The following is a 21,740-nucleotide window of genomic DNA, read 5'->3' on the forward strand; positions in this document are numbered from 1 at the left end:
TAGCAGGAGTTTTGCTGGTGTAGTGAGATGCCTGCACCTATGACGCAGTTACAGGCTTTAAGGTGTGCTTGCACATATGAACGTGATAGAAAGCCACTGGCAATTGTCTTCAAAAGGGATTTTTGGGGTAGGATTTTCTGAGAATTACTTATATACAAACCGGCTTTTGTACAATCCTGGAACGGAAATTCCATTTGTGATGAAAGGCAGACCTTCAGAAGTCCTGTCAGCTAGCTTGTCCACCTCCCTGTCAGAAGGCAGAGCTCAACCTCTTGCTTTGCCTTTTGTACTCTGAGGGTCTTTCCTGCGCTACTTCACTGACTACACTTACTCTTTTTGGCTGGATATCTTGTCTCATTTGTAAAGTTATTGATTTTTGTGAAGGGCAGCATGGAACATCTTAGAAATCTCAGGCTCTTGCAGGTCAGTCAGATCACTTTTGCTTAGTCCCTTTTATCAATGTATGACACTACCTTGTAAGCCAATTAAGGCATCAAATGAGAGCATTTTCCACTCCCTATTTTGCTTCTGATTCAGATGTCAGTATCAGATTTGATTTGAAGTTGGATGTCTGTGATTAAACAAAGACACCATCTTCTCTTACCATTTTGAAATAAACTCTATTCCTCTACCTTAGACTAAGACACAAAATTGAAGTGGAACCTGTAAAAAAAAGTCTGTCTATTGTAAAAGACACTGTGGGCTATTCAGTTATTTCTATGAGGGTAGGTTTCCGTACCCTGAGACTGGGACTATGCTAAGATTTAGAAATCTCTCACTCAAGAATTCAAACTGCAGGGAGCTGGAGAAAACAGCTGGGTGTGTCATTTGCTGCCTAGTTAAATAAAAAGAATGTTTTCTGATCCTAAGTTGGCCTGTGTAGACTATGAAGCTGGTCAGTCCTCATTCCAATCACTGCCATGAGCCCAAGGAGAGTTTAATGTTTATTTTATTAATAAATATATCCCCTTTTTAAAGGACTATAAAATACATTAATTAGAAATATCTCTTTTTTGCAGAGAAAAAGCACTGCAGTAACTGTGAGCAGCTGGAATTTCTTGCCTCTCATAGTCAGGGAGTGACATAAGGTGCAGGCTTAAGATATAATTGCTTAACATTGAAGATGCTTCTCCAGGCTACACAGGTGGGCTCCTCCTGCCATGTTCTCCTGGCTGGTCTCTACTGCTTAGGTCAGTACTCGGAGCAGAACTTCAGTTACTCAGGAACTTGGCTACACACAGGGTATTATGGGGACCTGCACCACTTGCAGTGGTTGCTGCTTACACTCCTCACTTTTTGATTAGGGTCTTTTTTTCCCAAATAGCTGCCATGCTCGCGCCATCTTCCGCAGCCTAGCCAAGTTAGGTTTAGGCTGGAGGGAGAAAAAATAAGAAGCACTAAATCAATACTAAGTAAATACATTTCAATGCCTTCATACTCTTTGCTCTAATAATCATTCCCAGATTTTTTTAGTATCTAATTCACAGTCCCACTTGACTTGCAACATAATTCCATTTCATAATTTAATTTAGCACAGTAATAGCAAAAAGGAAGAAGTAATGATTAAAAAAACAGCTATTTAGATACTGCTATTTCGTTGCCTTCTCCCCCATTTTATAGCATCTTAAACTTTGGGGAAGTAGACATTTGTTTAATTAGCATCTTTGCCACTACTAGAGTATTAGAATGTACATGTTTTCCAAGTTTTACACTTAAAAATTGCAAAGACTTAAAAATACTTGCTTAACTTAGAGGACTAGTTGACCCCACTAAAGTCCATGTGACCACTCAAATGAAATATGCTAAGACCCTTGCTGAAGTGTTTGCAGGACAGAGGTTTAATGTTCTGAGGTTTTATTTTATTGGTAACAGCTATGTAAAAATTCAAATAAGATACAGGCAGTGGCGATGGTTTCAAACTGGTCTGTGCTAGCTCTAACACACACATACATGACATGCGTCTGATAATCCAGAGTCTGTTTTATCAGGTGTAACTCTCCCACACAATACCTGCTTTTCCTGCTGTAGATGGTCTGTGTCTGCAAGAGGCATCATGGAAGGTCTTCCATGAGCACACTGGAAGGGCAGATGGCAAGATGACAAAGTTTCAATAAGCTTGCAGCTTTCCTCCAAAGTCAAATGCTCATTAAACTTAATAGCTCCTGAAAAAAAGATACGAAGTCTTACACTCACTGCCAAAGAGAATTCAAACCACCCAGCAGACCTCCTTCCACATGTAGCTTTCACAGAAAGCAAGGCAGAACCCAAAGATTGGCTGGGAGGCTGCAAAGGCAGCCCAAGGCCTGTGGTATGACAGACTTAAGACTTAGTTCAATTAGCCAGCCTGTTGCGTAAGGAACAGCTTTCCATGGCCTGAACTTTCACCTCACCCAAATCTGATGGATAGTAATGTTATTTTTTGCTTTTCATATGTTGCAAGAGGTAAATGGGCTGGTTTTGTTGTTTGGGTTTGTTTGTTTGTTTGTTTGTTTGTTTAATTGAGTGTGTGACAGCTGAAGGCACAGCTGCTTAACAGGTCAAAAAGTATTAAATCATAAGATGACTAGTAAGTTCCATAGGCTTTATCAGTTCTATGTGCCTGCCGCTGATAGGCATCAGTTCCGAAACCCAGTGCCAGCCCTGCCACTTAATGGCATCCAGAGGAAATCCAGTCGGAATATTAGGGGTCATTTCAGAGGTGTCTGCAATCTTTAGCCTTCACAGATGCACGATACCATCTGCAATCTGCCTTTCAGCCATGGGACTTTTTTAGATAGTAAAAAGAAATACATACTGTCTGCCATTTGTAGAATGCAGTGACACTGTGAAAACAGACACTTTTGGTTCACGTTTACCCTTTCAGCATAACCTTCTTAATACTGTATATGGCACAGGAACTGTGACAAGAGGCTAGAGCTGCTGCATTCTACACCTGTAAGGTCTGCTTATTTCCAGGTGGTGGAAAACCATAGTCCCTTAGAAGATATAAATTCCTACTGCACTCCTTCCAAAATACTTAAAAGGTCACAGGCACATTTCAGCTAGCAGTTGTGATATTTACACGAAATGAAACATGCGTTTTGGGAAGACTAAGCATTATTTCCTGCTTGCTTTCAAGCAGATTCCAGCACCCTTGCCCTTGCACAGAGCTCACAAAGACACATCTCAGAATGGTATTCAGTGTTTCATGTGAGGGGATTGGAGAGTACATTAGGCCCATGCATGAATAAATCAGTGCAGTATTGCTTGTCCCTCATAGGGCTTTCTATGAAAAGACCCATTATCTCCTCATCCCTGTGAAACACAGGGCCTGTAATCCTGAAATTCCTGCACATTCTGCTGCCCCTGCCCCAAGGAGAATGTTGTGTAGGAACAGAAAGGGGGAAAAAAAACCAAAACCAACCAAACAAAAAAACCCCAACAAAACAAAACAAACCACAAAAAAAACGGATGAAATAAAAGTACAGTTCCCCTACCATGACAGGCCTGGGAAGCTAACACCTTCAGATAGGTCAGAGGCAGTGTCCCTTGTGCTCCTCCTCCTGTGGTCTGCACGAGCTAAAAGTAGTAAGGGAACATCATCTTACTTTCCATTTAACATAAGAGAAATGAAGAACTGTAACAAAATAAATTAAAAATGAGGACAAGCTAGTGGATGACCTACTCCACCTCCTTCATTTGGGGCTTAACACACTTTCAACCTTTGCTTCATGCAGTAAGCTTTGCATTATTATAGTCAACTTTGGAAGCAGAGAGCAACTCACCTCAACTTGTTCTTGAATAATCTCCTGGAAAGAAAAAGGGGATATAATCAGTTGCTATGTCTCCCTTTTATTATCTATTACCCTGCTTTGTCTGCAGCTGTGTATAATTTACTGTGTAACTGCCAGAAGCAGGAAAAATTATGCTGTGGCTAGTACACTGGCCACAGTGTGAAAGATCTAGGTGCAAGTCTTGACCTCTCATAAGTATCTTACCAGACTTCAAGCTAATCACTGGGTTTCTCTCTGCATCAGTTTCCTATCTGTCAAATGGGTATAGTCGAAATCTTATACCTCAGAGTGCCATGAATGTGTGTTATCTTTGAATACCTACCCTTTCTTCTTTGGATAACAGCCCATGTGGATTTAATTTCTCATGTCTAAAATGTCACGAATTCATAATAAACCATGAGTAGCTGCTACCAGTCCTAATTTAAATAAAAAGGACTGCAGAATAAATCTGCCAAAATGCTCATGAGATCTTGAGGCATCAGCTAAGAATGAGTGCTCATGAGGCACAAACCTGATCCCCTCCTTTGACTCTTTTGGCTCCCAAATGACAGTAGGAGAGTGCAGTTTGAGTTCTTCCTGATTTTAGGAAGGCTGGAAAAGAAAATTTAATCAGATAATTCATCTTCTCCATTTCTTCTTTTTGTATCAAGAGAGATGTCAAGACTGGACTGTTCACAATGGCTCAGCCTAGTGGCTGAATATGGTACTCCAGAAACAATTTTTAGGGAGTTTGAAGCAGTTATGGCTATGGAAAATTGTTTACAATGGATATTGTAAGTAATCGGTTCAGCAGTTTCTTCCTCAAGCTGCAAAACATCTCGAACTGCAGCTTTTAGAATGCTGCACTGCCCAGAGAGAAACTTCTTGAAACCAACTTTAAATACTAACAAATACTCCTGCATCAGCAATACTAATTATTTTACTGTTCATTCACGCATTCATGAGCAGTAAACTGTTGAAACTAGTATCTGCCTAGATACTACTTTTCTTAGTTTGTCCACTAGCCCAAGTCTGAAACATTCTCCTATTGTTTCTGTTACAGTTCAGGGATTTCAGTTGTGGGACTACTCAGCTACTAAAATGGATGGCACCCACAGTTGCCAAGGACTTGTCTGCCTCATAGCAGAGGTACTCTGATACCCTGGGCTGAACACAGAATGAGACCAAATATCACAATTTCACCCATATCCACAGCTGACCTCCACGATGCTTTTAGAGACAGGTTGTCTTTTCCGTCGTACTTCACCAGCTTCTCTTTCTATAAAACAAAGTGGCACTCTCCTCACTAGAATCAAGGAGCTATTGGTCTCAGGAAATGATAATTCAAGACCCAAGTCCTCCATTTTTTTGTAGCAGCATCTGAGGAAAAAAACCCAGCATAAATAAGACATCAACCACAGTAGCTCTGTCTCAACAGCATGTGTAAATATTTCTGTATTCCCCATATGTTACTTCCTGCCACAGTTTCCAATCTCAAAACTAATGCATCAGGAGATTCCAAGTAATTTTGATTTTCAGCCTACATTCAGCCATATTTTTTTACTTCAACCAACTGTGCATACTTCAGGTTCCACGACCACAAGATCTAAGAGTCTGTGTATTATGAGAGAAACTTCATATCTAAATTTATAAATCTGTATTTTCCAAAGATGCATGAGGTGTCTGGTTCAACACACAAACACTCCAAACACTGAAATTACACAGCATAAAGACTCCTTTAAGTCTAATATAAAAAACCCTGGGATTTTGATTGACATCTAGCAGCAAATCCTTATGATGGGAAAAAAAATATTGTAAGAAATTTATGCTAATTTAATGAACTCACACCCCTTTAAGCAAAGAGAACCCAGGAAAGAACAGCCTCTAGTTAATCTGACATACGTCATCTTCTGGATGGAAAAATACACACAAAAATTGGACTTCCCAGTCAGGTGAGAACTTGTCCTCAAAATTAAAACAACGGTAACAACATGTAGTTTTATTAACTCAGAAAATATTAACTTAAAACAAAGGTGGTGAAGGTCAATTTTAGAAAAGAGATTATTTAAACAAAAAAGAAGCTAATCTCAACTTACTAAAATCAGTTATGAGAGTAATACAATTGCTACATATGGAGATGACTTGTAATTCTACCCCAAAAAAAAGAAGACATGTATGGTCTTCAGCAACAGCAGAGAAAGACAGAAAAAGCCCATTGTGGTGAAATGACAGAATGCAAGCAGCTATTGAAATCAATCAGGTCTTTTTTTTTGTTGGGGGAAAAAAAAAAAAGGAAGTTCAAGAGAGTCAACAGAACAATGCATTACTACAATGCTTAGTAGAAAAATAACAAAATCAAAGCTGCAGGTGAACCAGAGGTCCAGCTGAACTATTAAATAGCAAGCATAGCTGAAGAGATAGGTCTTTTAGGGAAGTTAATTTATTTAATCACATCAAACTTTTATCATAGAATATAGTCATGCTCTGCCAGCAACAATAACAACAGAATATAGGTTTCTACATAGTAGTTTTAATTTGTAACTGATTAGTAAGGACAGTCTCACCGAGTGATTGTAAAAAGATGAACTGCCAATAAATACTGATAAAATAAGACACAACACAATAAAAGCCTAGTAAGCCAGCACCAGTAAGCTTTTAAAATCCATTATCTCAAGTGATAACTGAAAATCACAACTGGCATCCCACTGTGGTGAATAATTTCACCACCATCCTTAAAACGATGCCTCTCTGATTTACTTTATCTTGCTGTTCTTTGTAGTATGTTTGTGATGAAGAAAAGCACCTCACAAAATTTATTTGGTCTTTCAAAAAGCCCTTGATGCCATCTCTTAAAAGTGGCTAGAAATGCAAACACAAGAAGTTGCCATAGCTAGAGAAGTCACATTTGTCATGATTTAGAGATCATGGAAAAAAGGTATGCTGGCAATAACTGGTCAGTGCTCAACATGATACAAGTCCTGATCTGTATGTTCGTAATTGTTTGTTATTGATGTAGAAAAGGAGGGGCATGGTCAAGCAGGCAAATTTGTAGAAAACACAGTATCATTAAGGTTAGCTGAGACTATGTTGAACTCAGCTGGAACAAGCAGAAAAATGATGAATTAAATCAGTAGGATGAATGAAAAACGTATAATGAAAAATGGACAGAAAAAATTAATTAATGGTTCCTAAATATAAATAAATGGAAATTACCAGCAATAATTTGACCTATTTATACATTTTGTTGGCTTCTATATAAATAGCAAAAATAATTTTAAAAACCCCACAACTCTGTGTTTCATTTGCATGACAATTCAATAAACAAGCAGTTCATGCAAATAGCAGTAGCCAAAAAGCAGACAAAGTATCAGGAGTGGATATAATAGACAGAAAATGTGGGCACAACTGCAAAGCGACTGTACTGGGATACCCTCACTTAGTATATTGTACTAAATTTTGACCATCCAGTCTCAAAAGCAAATATAAGAGAAATGGGAAACATTCAAAGATGAGCGCAAAAATAATTCAAAGTTGAATAAGAGGAATTACAAACATTGTGATTTTAGTAAGAATGTCACTAAAGAGTTGGGAACAACAAAGGTATCCAAATATTACTGAAGTATGACCAGCAATGGTTACGTTCTCACATTTTTCCCTAAGGCAGGTGGAACATAATACTGCTTTACACTTCCATTTGGAATTTCTGGTATTGGCCATTGTCACACAAAAGAGTTACAACTGGATACAGCAGTGATACTGTTGCAATTGGAATGCACCCAATAAGGGCTTTACACCAAACAGGTGTATCCCTATAATGGGCCACAATCTTAACAAGGAGTGACTTAAGAGTTTGCCACAGGCATCACAAAAAAAGCAGTCTGAGAATAATGAGATAGTGCTGGGAATATTAAGATAGAACTTCCCCTGAAAATGAAGAACAATGCAGGGTAAAAAAACCCACAAATGTATGTGGCAGGTGATAGACAGGAATTTTTTGGGAAAAAAGTTTTCTTAGTGCCAAATAGTTCTGCAACAGACCAAAATCAAACCTGTAGCCAAATTCCTGCAGTACAGAAGTTAAATATCCTAATAGTAGCTAGGCCACCATTCTGAAACATTTGGGAAACAGTGCTCATGAAGTACTCTTGGCAGGCACCTAGGATTAAGGAACGCATTTCTGAAGTATTCACAATACAAACTTTCCATGTCCCATCCTGCTCTTTGCAAACAGTGCCTGTTAAACCACTGACTAGATGGACACTATGGGCACTGCACTCTAGTGTGCACTCCAAGTCCTGAGCCCCAGACAGTAGGATCTGCTGGCAGCTGCTTTGGCACTCTCCAGGCCCACACATGGAGGTTTACTTTCCCAGGAAAACCAGAGCACATTTCAGAGGCACAGCAATGGCACACCACAGCCTGTTGTCTTGAGATGCTGTAATGACATGCCTGAGAAGCACACCTACTTTCCTCAGCACAGATATAGCCAATTGGGCTTGGCTCAGGAAAGAAAAACAGCTTCTATCCTGAGTTTTGTGGTAACCTAGCAATATGTACAGATCTTCCTGGTCAACACAGGCATCCCCAAAAGTTTAGACCTATTGGCCAGTTACTAACCGTAGAAATCTTCTTTGTTCTTCGGTAACTTCAATCTCCAAAGGGGGAGAGATGGCAGAGGACAGCAGTTTCTTCTTGCCACATGCTGCAGCTTCCTTCTCATAGGAATCTGTGAATGAATCATTTAGAACTATCCTCTCTCAGAATATTTATGTAGGCATTACCCTTAATGACCCTATAGTTTGGCATGTAATCCTCTGTTTGGATTAAAAAGTGACCACAGAATGCCTTCTCCTGAAACTTGCGGAGGACTGGGAATGTCACAAACCAGACATCTAGACTCTGGGGAAGGGTTTGTTAATGCCACTTTGTTTTTTTCCCACCAGTTCCAAAAAAGAGTCACTCAAAATAGCAAAAAACACTGATGGTATATTTAGTGCAACTCACAGAAAGCAATTTTTCCACAGAAAAGTCTGATGTGAATGGCATTAAAATACTATTCATTAAGCATTTCCCCCTGCAGTCTTTAACTTTTTTCAGTACCTGACCAAAAGGAACAGAATTCCTGGAACCCTCTCTGTAGGAACTGCACAGTCTTTATACATGAAAGAGAAGGTCAATGATGTTTAAGTACTTGGTGGATAGTTATTGTGCTTTTTAACACTGAAACCAATGGCTAATGAGCTTACAAAGACCATTATCCCTTTGCAAACAGATTCATTTTGTGGAAATTTTGGGCTTTAAGTACAGTATTCAGCTAAAAAGGATCCAAACGAACTATGCTCTTTACTCTGCATCCCACGTCTTATTCTTCACAACATAACCACATAATCTTATTGATGTTGTTCTATTTCCTCTTCATTGTTTTTCCTATCAGTCTTCCTGCTCTTTCATTATGTGAAGACTATTTTAGTATGATAGTTCTGTGGGCAGGGAGTAAATCTGCTATTTTTGGAAACGTAACAATTTTCAGCTCCCAGTATTATGACTGCTACAGATACTGAATGTCTGCACGCTCCTAGGATAAGGTTAAATATGACAAATCAATATCCTATTGGTTCCATATATCCCAGATTTATCCTTGTGATAAGTTAGCTGGTCAGATTTCCCTTTCAGACAGCTTGTTTGTACTTTTCTGTGCACTGATTATCTTCTAGGACCATCTGAATCCTCACCTGCAATAAGCTGCTCCAAGCGGATCCGTTCATGAGCTGCATGTTGGTCCACCAAAACCAAGAGGTTTCCATCTAAAATGTACCACAAGTGATAAGAAATGGGCAACTTTCTACCAGGCAACAGCACAGGTTGGAAATAATTACCACTTTCTAGAGGCCATATTTAGAAGATAACAATCAGCCAGTTTTACAGAAATAAAGTGAGGAGGAGGCTGTGTTGGCAGAACATAAAGTTACTACTAGAACAGAACTTTAGTGATCCAAGTTGACATTTAAATCAAGGTAATTAGATTGACTCAGAAAATCTTGGCTATTGACATCTTCATCTGACTTCAGAATAAGAGCTGAGGTCACCCATAAGCTGTTCTGTTTAATAGTCTTTAAAAATGTTACAAAAACTACTGGGTTTGAATGCCTTTTTTGTACTGCTTCAGTAATGAATATGTACAGACACTGTGAACAGAGTCTGAAAGATGTTAGTAATATGAGTACAATCTATTTTTGTAACGGTAATCTGAAGGCAGCAGGAACATTCAACGACATCCAAAATAAAGAAGATCCAGGAAATTTCAAGTGAAGACTAACATTTTCCTCTAATCTCAATATCATCCCAAGGCAAGAAGAGAAACCGAACAGGACAGTGTTCCCTCTGCAGTCTAACTGGACTTGACAGCCACTTTAACTTCATGTTAATAACCACTCTTACCTGCCTTTTTATCCATTTCATTCCTAGTGTTTATTACACAAGCGATAAATTTATTGTCCACTTGCTGAAGAACCTGTAAGATACTCAGAAAGATCATTACTCAGTGGAAAAATTAGGTGAAAAATTAAGGTAAACAAAAGAAGAGGACAATCAAAATGGATCACACAGTGCAACAAACAGCTAGTAGAATGATTAAGGGAGCAGAAACCACATCTTTTCTAATCCTTAAAGAATTTGACCGAACAAAACTGAGACATGAGAAGGTATATAATTACTCTTTATAAATACAGTGGGGGGCTAAATATGGAGAAGGCAGCAATTATTTAAGCTAAAAGACAGTAATGGCAGGAAGTAAAATGACCATGAATTGGTCACGAAACAGATTAGTCTGGAACTAACAGAAAGTTTCAAAATATCCAAGAAAATAGTTCCGGATCACTTTTTTCAAAGAGAGTAGTAAGGGCAAGAGCTCTAATTGTTCTAAGTTTGAGCTGGAAATTTACAGATTGGCTTAAATGCTCCTGTAGTAGCCTCCTTCAATTGGGAATTAAAGCTCTGTACAGCAACCTGGAGTGTTTGATTTGCTGATATCACCCAAAGAGAATGTAAACAACCCTTTTCAATGCGCTTTGTGTTTAAGGACTTGTGCTGATAGTCTGTAGGAGAAGGGAAGCATTTTTACCCCTCATTTTCTGATGCAGAATTTGCCTCTGTGTCTTGATTCTACCTTCCCCTCAAGAATCAGAAATCAACCAGAGCTACAGGGAATACTAAGGAAGGATGCACAATGCTTTCAGTATCTCATTGTTAGATTTAATTTAACAGATGTGTTATGGAGGAATTTCTCCCCAGGTCACATAGGTCACTCTGAATTCTCTGTCTCACAACATGTGCATTGTTCACATCCTAAAATGGTAAAATGGTAGATAAATGAAGGTAAAAATGAATAGATAATCCTATGGATGCAGGACATTTATGATTATTTTTATTCTTTTCCTATGTCATGATGCAACATTTTCTGGTTTTAGTCTTTTCTACAGAGATTCTCAAAATTGCTATAGGGTACTGAAAGCAATATTCAGCCCCTTCAAAGAGGGGAAGTGGCAATTTCTTCTAGCTTTGTCTTCTTGAAAACATACAAAGAAAAACATTATGCAGAAGTAAATCACAGAACCACTCATTAAGTTTGAAAGAACTGTTCTTATAATGAAGAGTGAACAGAAAAATGGTACCTTCCATTGTCCAGCTCTCCCAGTTTTTTTGAAACATAATCTGTTTACTCTAGTAACTTTATTTACTCCTGTTATTCTTGCATACACAACGTAAGTAAAGGAATAATTTGGACCCTTGTCCACCGTGGAGATCAACATTACCATTTCCCACACAGTCAGAGCCTGCAATCTCCAAGTCAGCAACCTGACCACATGAGAACAATGTTAACTGGGCTTGTAAGCCTTTTGTCATTAGGATGGAAGAGCAGGAAGAACCCACTTTGGTGTTTCTATCCATGCAAACCATTAAAGAATGTAAGTTGAAGCTGTAAGTTCACATTAGCTTTTAAGCTAACATTCAAAACTTCTGATAAAGCACCAAAATTTTATGCTTATGTGATTTAAGAAATTACATTTCAGTGCAGACATAAATCTTCAAGTGAAATTTCAAGTCTTTCCATGAAATCTGGGATTAGGTTTTGAAATTACTCTGCTGAAATATTACATTTCTAAGGTCAATAAAAATGGAAAATACAGGACACATATGTCGGAAGAATACACACTAAGCAAATACCTACAATAAATATAAAAAACTGTGCACTGAAACATCGTTTAGTTAGCAGTGTTTTTAAGTCAGAGTAACATGGGCTGCCTCTTGATTTAACTATACAGTTAAGGAATTTTAGAGTCACTTGCAGACAGCTGTTTAAACATGAGATGATACTGAGATCTAGCATGATATACGCGTCTGCCTGTATCACACAGGAACCAAGAAGTCTCTTTGTGCTTGTGAAAATTAGGCACATGAACTATATCCCTGAATACCTCTTTCCTACGAGGTAGAAGCAGAAACATCAGCAAATCCCATAGGCTGAGTGGGAACTTGAGGGTGAAAACTAGTAAACACATCATACTGTACCTGCATTGAATGAACCATGTCTTTGGTGAAACGATAAGGATACAAGATATTGTGAATTTTCACAGCCAGATCATCAGCCTGACTGCTGGTCACATCAACAGCAATCTGTAAAAACAGAATTAGTGATCAAGGAGGCTATAAAGGGTATGGCAAAAAAAACCCAAACACAGAAAACACACCCCCAGCAAACCAGCTTTAGGAAAAACTGGAAATAACTCTGCATTTTGACAAACCAAGATTTCTACACAAGAATAGCACTAGCTAAAGACACCATCCAGCAATCTGTTTGCTTCCATCCTCATATACTTTCCCATCTGGATATTTCCTGCTAAGTTCAATGCATCCAGATGATTTCAAGTACCTACCAGAAAACCTGAAGTTAATTATCAGCCTACACAGGCTCTCAATGGATTGCAGTAAAGAAGATGTATTACCCTGAAATGAGTCAGAGTACACATCACAGCAACAACTGAACAGAACTGTTCTTTTTCAGAAACTCACCAGCAGGTGGTTTGCTACTCCATCTCTATTGTTTGCAGGTGGAAATGGTTACATACATATGTTTACACACACACAACATGATGATTAAAGATAATGCTACCTCGTGACTACAAAGGAAGTTTTTCTAAAAGCTCCAACATTGTTTCCCTCTCACATGCTATAATCCTGCTTGGCTATAAAAACAAGTGTAGTAAAATACACTGTTAAGACACATTACATCCCAGAGGAAAAAAATGGGTTATTTTTTAACCCTGTCCATGAAGAGGACAGACACTGTATTACAATTTTGCCATCCTATAACTTTTAAGATTACTATCTCTGTAGAGGGAAAGACAGCTTAAAATAATATTTTGCTTCTGAAATGATGTGAGACAAAAGATTAGCCTGATACTTGCTCCTCTGACTCAGAATAAATCCACAAGAATGACTTACATATAAGCAGTCTATAAAAGTACACAACTGCCAGGTCTACAGTCTGATATATCACTGAATAACTTGTATGCAACAGTTACAATACTTGCAATTTTGGTCCCTATGTCAGAAAATAACAGAAGGCTAAACTAACTCTGATTTTAGCATGAGATGCAAGATATTACTTACCTGTGGGCAGGGGACAAAAACCGGATTATCCCATTCTGAAAGCAATGATTGGAGAGACCCCCCTTCAGCATCTAGGAAAGAACACATATATAATACAGGCACTACCACCATCTGGCCATAAAAGGTGCATTGGGTACCTCTACCTCCACAAGTTCTTGGGTTTTTTTCTACCATAAAACAGGAGAATGTAGAAATAAATAATGGAACATGCAACTGGGCTTCTCTATTGTCTGCTCTAACTAGGAAGGAGACTGTGCAGCTTTTTGATTCCTAAACATGCTGCAGCACAGTTCAACAGACCCTGGAAATGGGGCTGTGGGGAGGGAAAGAAATACCCACTTAGCTACCTGCTCCCTCTGGAGAAAGCCACATACCAAAAAGATTATTTCATCCTTTCCACCACAAAAAAATATTGTGAGGACTGAAGCTATTTTTCACATTCCAAGGTTGGAATGAGTACAAAGAAGGGAGTAGGTAATTATTCTTTAAAGTACTGGCACAATTCAACAAAGAACTGGGTATTTTATCTGTAAATAAGTATCCCCTAACCTGCCTTCAACCCCAAATGATTTTTTTTCCAGTTCTAGATTTGAGATGACTCACATGGTCCTATTGTTAACAGACCTTGAGTAATTCTGGGTTCCTGTCAGGACATCTGGGAGAATTCTTTGATTTGATTTAAATTTTTTTTAATACAGAACACTATGTCCTGGAAAGCTCACCCTACCTCTCAGATCCTGGCTTGCTAGAGTCCTCTCTTTTCGAGGTCTAGGAAGGAAGGGTAGCACAATCTCACTTCTAAAGGGATGGCACCTGAACTGAATCCCTAAACACAATATAAATTTACTGCTGCAGATTAAACACCACGCAAAGTTACAAAAAGCTATACATTTATTATATTCTCCTAAATGAGCATGTGCTTAGCCCTGTACAAAGTAGAGTATCCCACAGACTCTGCAATCTAACATTCAGAAATAACACAACATATGTATAAAGCTGAGAATTATTAGACACACTTGCATTAGGAAATGTATTATTTTAAAATACTACTGTGGCTTCTGTGAGACTGTCCTTCTTAAAAATTGTCTGATGCTTTAATCACTTAAGAATTATTTCTGGAATTAGTGCAGTCAGAAGTGTTACCTGAGGAAAGAGGAGACATGTAGTAAAGTCTGTCAGACACCAAAACACTTTTAACTTCCCTCTGTTAAGGTGTGGCAAAACCGTCAGTCTATCACCACTTCTACCAATACTAAATACAGTCATCAGCAACTTGTAAAACTGAAAACTTCAAGTCAGCGAGACCGCATGAGATATCAGAGTAAGCCTAACAACATGTTCCTACCCACCCAGAAATGACTTAATGATATTACAAACCAGCACTGTTATCAAGATTATTAAGAAAAGTGGCTCAGTATTCTACCACAGCAGTAAACATTTCACCCTTCCTTTGGTACAATTCAGACTGCTATTCTTTGTGAAATAATAATGAATTAATATAAGTTCCTTTTTACTAAGAAATTAGGGGTGTGCATTCAGGAAGAGTGGCAGAGTGATAACACCAAAGAAAACCAGCTGCATGCTGATAAGCTGAGCATGAAAGCGCTCCATGAGATCCTCGGCCAGTCTGTAGACTCCTGATGGTCCTACCCTGGGCACAGAGACTCCCTTGAAGAATCCAAACTGCCAGCCCAGCACAAGAGAGTAACTCAGCATCCCTTTGTCACCAAACCCAGAATAGAGGACAAGGCAGCTTGATGTAGTTCCTGGTAAACTGTGGCAAGTTGAAGAATGCTACTCAATTCAGACTTTGACAGAACTTTTATAGCTATTGTTATTGGAAGATACTATCCCTCAAGTTCACAGAAGAATCTATCATCTGTGTGAACAGAAGTCCAGTACTGTATACCAAGATCCACTTCTCTGCTATTTCTGCAGGGAAAATCCTTGTTCAGGAGATACATTTTTTGGAAAGCTAGGCTTCTCTTGCCCAAAGGCCAGTGAGAATTCAGAAGCTGGCAGAAATACTATTAATGATTTTTCTGTCACATAACACCAGAAAAGGTACAGAGGGTAATAATACATCTATATATGCAAACCACATATTATTACTATATTTGAATATTAACTTTCAGTTGCCTCAATTAGATCATTAAAATGCACTGATGTAATGGCATATCTGTTAATAGTGTAATAAAAGTAAGAAAAAATACAAACCTAGGTAGTACAACAATGAAGACCAAGTGGAACTGGGATGTTAATCTAGTACAAATTAGATTAAGCAAAAAGGCATCTGATGGGGAAATGAAGCTTGATACATTTTCCTGTAGCAATCAGTTTAATCAATACAAAATCTAGCATTTCTATTGTGCACATGGCATGTGACTGGAAAAAACAGCAGATGGCTGCTCCTTATTCTTACCTCCTTCCACCTGCCACGAACTAGTGTAATTTCCTGAAATTTGTTTATGAGAAGCTGTTCTTAATAAATTATGGGCTTATGAAATTCCAAGTCAACACCACAGGGTTACTTACACTATTCTAAAAAGCAATATGAAAGCATACATAGTAAGTGAAGAAATTATTCCATTCTTGGGTCTTAACAGCAGTCCAAAACAGTGCTCAACATTGAGAGATATGAATGAGGTGTTAGGACACAGTTCTTTTTATTGCCGTGACCAAAATGAATGAATATCCTTTTCTTGAAAAACGTATGAAAGAGCATGTTTATTGAACTTTGAAAATCTAAGATCTCTAGGGCCTAGCCAGAGTCCAAACACCTTGTTAAGGTTTGGGAGGTCTGACCTTCAACCAAAGATATGCAAAAAAGCTGGAGTAGACATCTCACCAAAGAATAACACCATTGCCAGGGTTAAGAAAGAGTGGTACCATTGGTATGATGGAGAATAACACCAATGATAAGCCTAAGAAAGAACAATGCTATAAGAGGTAAAAAGATGCAACACAATATGTGTCTTCACAGACTATACCTAGTCTGAAAGCATAACGGTATTGGAGGTATTCTCTTCATTAACATGAATGCACCATCCAAATATTATGGATAGAAGGTCAAGCTCCACATCTCAGTGCCTTCACTGGCTACTGAACAGCACTATGGGCAACTGAAATTGGTAAACCACAGAAATGAACAGTGTTAGACAAGGAGTGTACATTTGTGCTTGCAAGTAATTTTACCTGGTAAAAAGAGAGATGTTTTTCTCCTTGTAACACACTTACTTCAGTGGAACACAATAGATAATAAGAATTATCAGCATCAATTATTATACTGAAAAGGGAAAAAAATTAAACACCTACTGCACCAGTGTTTCTACAGCTGGTGATACAGAAGGAAGTAACAGACAAAAATGGAACAAGCCAGAAGATACTATGATTGATTAGACAAATATTTCCCAGGAAAACTACCTAGAAAGAAGTTCCAAAGTACTTTTTCAAAACAAATTATACAGTAGAAAATACGGTATACAAGAAGAATGGCTGCATCTTCACTCATAAAATCTGTCTATACACACACCAATGAATCACATAGAACAAAGACAGATGCATGCAAGGGAAAGTTACCAAAGACACTATTCTGTGGAGCCAGATCAGGAGGACACAAAAAGCGAAACCTGACACAGATCAGTGAAGACTCAAGAACACCACATCCCTGAAAAAACAATACGCTGTAGTGTCTTGTCACGCCTGGAAAAGCTTCACCATCAAACCATCAACAATGCCATACAACACCTACAAGGCTAAGTATGAAGGAACAGCTTTCCAAAATCTGTGGAAAAGAGACTACACCTTGTCAATGAAAGAGGTATATTTTTCTTCATTTTTCAAAGGTTGTTTTAAATTTTGTATGCTGTTAAGACAAAATATTAAAAACCATGGAATTTTTCTAGTACACATACTTTAAAGTGTTCTTCACTTTATGTATGACAACAATTACATATAACTGTCATCAGAGTATGTCATGATGCGCAGGCAGGTGCCTAACTGACGAGGTGTTGACATTTCTTTTTATTGTCTGATTAAAAAATATCTTTTAGTGTCTTGAATGTTAACGCATTACTGTCTCCATAGTCTACCACACTCCCCTGTTTTACATACAGCTATTACAAGGCAGTGGATTTCAGTATAAACTGCCAGGTGCTGTCAGCAAGATATTTTACCCACCTAGCAGAACACAAACAGGTTTCCTCATCCCATTTGTATAACAACCACCACCACCCCTCTTACCATTCTCTGAGACAATGTTCACAGCCATCGTTGTGATATCTTGAATGCAGGCAGCTTGAAATCCTTCAGCAGGAGGAGTGCCGTAGGTGCTCAGTCCAGTTGCTTTATTGATGTATATCGTCTTACCTGATGAAACATCAAAATCTTGGATCCAGTCAGACCACAAATCATTCCTGGGATCACCTGTGCTTGTGTTGTCTGCAGAGAATCCCAAGCTACTTGGGAGGGTCATATGGGAAACGTCAGTATCTTTCAAATTTTGTACTGAGGATTCAGCTAATGTACTTTTATCTTTACAGATGATGTTAGTGCAATCCTTTTTAGCAGGCAGTGATAAAACACTGCTTGAAGAGACTGTGCACTCCCCTTCTATGCTGAGTGGTGATGGGCTGACAGGACTTTTCATGAGCTCTGCTGTCATACCATCTGACTGTGAGCATGAAACCCCCTTCAAAATGCTGTCATTACATTCCTTCGTATTTTCCACTGAGGATTTATATGTTTGACAAGCATTGTACAAAAAATCATCTGAAGATTCAAGATCAAAACAGCAGTCCTCTTTTCTACTTGAATCTGTTTGGAAGTGTTCACCAAGTTGTCCTCCTTCCTTGTGGTCACTTTTTATTCTGGACAATTTGGATGATAATGATTCTGGAGATCTTTTACAACTTATGTATTTTTTACTACCCCGAGAATAATCACACAAAGTCAAAGGACTCTGACAAAGGACTTGTTTGTCCTGTGAAGTTTCTCCACTGCAGAATAAAGTACCTTCCAAAGAATCAAACACTTGGCTACTAGTATGAGAATTTGTACCTTCCACAGTTGGAGTTTCACAAGTGCTCACACTACCATGGTTGTCATTCTCATTCTTTGAAAAGTCACAATTAGCTTGCAAATTAAAAACACTCTGCTCTGACAATGGTGCTGGTAGCGTACACTTGACCCTCCCATAGTATCTTCTGAACTTTTCTAATGATCCCAGCTGTGTGCACAAGCTCAGCTTCTTCGAGGGCTGAGGTCTTGGCACAGCTATTTGTCTTCTAGTGCTTTTTATAACTTTATTGTGAGGAATACCTGAAGAAGCTGCGAGTGGCAATTCTGCAACATTCAATGTCTCACAGTGTCTTTTGCTGTTGGCAGTAGGCAGAGCTGTCCCCTCAGTCACCTGATTTGACACAGTTTTGTTCTCTAACTGCTTGTTACCATGAGCCACAAATACTTCTCTGGTGTAAGCAGGTGTGTGCTTTTTACTTGTATTACTGGAAATATCCCTAGCATTTAAAGACTGACTTGGAAAATTCACTTTGTGGCCAAAAATACCCTTGGCACTGGTAGGGCCAGGTCTACACTGTGTTTTTAATGCAAGATTTGTTTCTGTTTTACCACATTCATGTGGGGGCTCATTTTCCACAACACATGTTCTGAGGCCTGTAGAGCACAAAGTCAATGGTCTTGAACTAACAGCCCCTCTCCTACCACCATCTGTGGTGTCAGCAGTTTCCCTGTCTCCTCTTCCTGCATTACACAGTCTCATCAGAGAACTTCCAGAGATAGTTTCTGCTCCTATCGCTGTTTCACTAGAGTCTTCACTCTCAGGTGGTGAATGAGCATCATCATTATTGAAGATACACATCTCATTGCTTTTCTGCACTACTTTGCCTTGCTGCCTTCCCACATCTTTTATGTAATTCTCTGCACAATGCTGCAGCTCAGCACCACTGTCTACTTTTCTTGTTTCTGATCTGGCACCTCCACTGAAAGAGGAATGAAGATTTGCTGAAGGTTTCAGATCAGATGCTTTTTGGGAACTGCTGGTGTCTTTTGGCTCCTGCTTGGAGATACTTGATATAATTAAATCAGAAGCCGTGTCACCTTTGCTGGGCAGTGGATTCTGCGCTTTGTTGTTTCCACATGGATCAGATGATTCAGCAATCTTCTGACTTGGGGTGATTTCAGTTTCCTGTAGATTTTTATTTGACTCTGTAAGATTTGAAGATTTTTTTTCAGTCACAGATTTCCTTTTGACATCTTTTGATTGCAAGTTACACATTTCATAGGAATTCACAATTTCATCACATGCTTTCTTAAAACTCTCTTGGATGTTCTTCCCATCATAGAGTGAGGGCTTCAGAACTGGAGCATTACACAAACAAAAGTCATTATCTTCATTAAATTCCCTGATGTCCTCGTTACATGGTTCAATAAATAAATATTCTCTTTTCAAAAATATTTTTACTCCTTCCTCTATGCAAGTTAGAAGGACATCCCAGTTCTGGAACTCGATTAGTGTTTTTGCAGGTTCCAGACACACATCATAGTCACTGTACGCACAGGTCACATTGAGAATAAAGATCCCGTACAACTCCGGGCCACAACGATGGCGACCAGGACTTGAACTAGCCTGTCTGCTCACAGGGCCACTTTTTGCCTTGCAAATGACACTTTCCTTTCTTAATAAAAAATCAATTAGTTTATGTATTCTTGTCTTTAAAACAAGCCTTTTATTCACATACAAGAACTGCATATTTTTGTTGTAATGTCCTTCAATACTGATATAACCACTTAGTTCAAATCCCCCAGACTTGTGATTTATTTCTCGTAACTTCTGTGATCTGCCCAGTCCAAAAATTTGACAAAAGCGAGAATACACATCTTTTGTTTTAGGGAGCTGAAGCACCGTAGAGCAAGAAGCATCATTCCTTAAGGAAAGTGAAATAGAGGGATGCATCAGTGAAACAGCCTCTACTTTCTGTCTCACCCTCTCTAATTCCAACACAGGATCCATACACTTTCTCCTCACTGGTAACTGATGGAACAGATTACATACAGTCACTGTAGTTCCGCCACTTGGTCTGTTCAGTTCAGCTTCACAGGCTTCCAGTGCTTGCCCACTGTGAAATAGTTTCACAAACGTTTTTGCTGTCTTGCTGGTCTTAGATGAAACTTCCACTACACTGGCCATGTTGGCTATGCTTGCTACAGCCTCCCCTCTAAAGCCATAGAATGTCAGGTTCTCCAGGTCTGCCACTGAGCTGCACTTGCTGGTGAAGTACTGCTTTCCCATTGCATTTAAGTCCTCTCTCCCCATTCCGGAGCCGTTGTCCACCACCTGGATCTTAAAAGCTTCCAAATCCACCCTGACAGCTATACATGTTGCTTTGGCATCAATACTGTTGAGGACAAGCTCCTCAACACACTGCCCCAATGAGTTGATAGTCACTCCAGAACGCAGCCTGGCTCGCACATCTTCCACCAAACATTTAATCATGTTAAAATCAGACAGATGACAAACTCCAGAAACTGCAGGGAGCTCACTTCTCCATGTTCCTTAAAGCAACTCCCTGGGTAGAGAGAGAGAAAAAAAAACCTGTAACAAATTAAAAGGCCTGAAAAAACCACTTAATTTCAGGTATTCACTCTCATAAAAATACTTTTGTCAGTTTTCCTGGCGTTTGAGGTTTCTTCTGTGATTATTTTCCTGCTCAGTCAGGGTAAATGACTAGAACGTGCACCTATGCTCCTAACAACATACGTGATTCAGATTTAACATACCTAAACCAAACCCTAACCCATGATAAGGTTAAACTCAAATGACCTGCAAGCAACAGGCTTCTGCTTTCATTTGTATCACAAAGACACAGAAGACTTCGCCAAGAATCCGGTGCTGCTTTCCTCTCGTTTCGAGCTCATTCTGCTCACATAAATGCACAACGCCTCACTCTGGCATGGGTGTGGGAAGCGAGCATGCTGTGCCTGTGGAAGAGAACCTGCTACGTTCCCGTCCTGTCCCCGGTGACTACTGGTTTCTCACCGGTACGCGGGGCCCTGGCACAGCGCTCCCCGCGCAGCCTTGCAGGAGCCGTTCGCCCTCCCCGCCGCGTGACCGGCACCCGGGGCTCCCCCGCCCCCCCCCCCGCGGTACCCGCCGCCGGGGCGGCCCCACAACGGCCGCGGCGCGAGACCAACCGTCGCGGGGCGCCGGGCCCGCGCGCGGCTCCTGCAGCGGGTAAGGGCGCGCGAGGCCGCGGGCAGCGCGCACATGGCGCCTGCGCAGCGCGGGCAGGGCGGCCCCCG

General features: G+C 39.6%; 1 protein-coding gene across 2 annotated transcripts; it reads right to left on the reverse strand.

Moving 5' to 3' along the window:
- Nucleotides 1–931: 931 nt before the first annotated feature.
- Nucleotides 932–20,988, reverse strand: MLH3 (mutL homolog 3). 2 transcript variants are annotated; one of them, XM_051622306.1, is made up of 12 exons: nt 17,664–20,988; nt 14,149–14,247; nt 13,422–13,492; nt 12,321–12,425; nt 10,191–10,263; nt 9,485–9,556; nt 8,370–8,478; nt 4,973–5,132; nt 3,765–3,788; nt 3,477–3,558; nt 2,011–2,162; nt 932–1,372 (listed from the first exon to the last, which is right to left on the reverse strand). In XM_051622306.1, exons 1-12 carry the CDS (start codon nt 20,932–20,934, stop codon nt 1,301–1,303), a joined length of 4,290 nt encoding a protein of 1,429 aa, XP_051478266.1. In that variant the 5' UTR covers nt 20,935–20,988; the 3' UTR covers nt 932–1,300. The 2 variants fall into 2 exon arrangements, with proteins under 2 accessions (XP_051478266.1, XP_051478268.1); XM_051622308.1 differs by lacking the exon at nt 14,149–14,247.
- Nucleotides 20,989–21,740: the final 752 nt, after the last annotated feature.

Source organism: Apus apus, chromosome 5 (assembly GCF_020740795.1).
Source record: "Apus apus isolate bApuApu2 chromosome 5, bApuApu2.pri.cur, whole genome shotgun sequence".
Taxonomy (NCBI): domain Eukaryota; kingdom Metazoa; phylum Chordata; class Aves; order Apodiformes; family Apodidae; genus Apus; species Apus apus.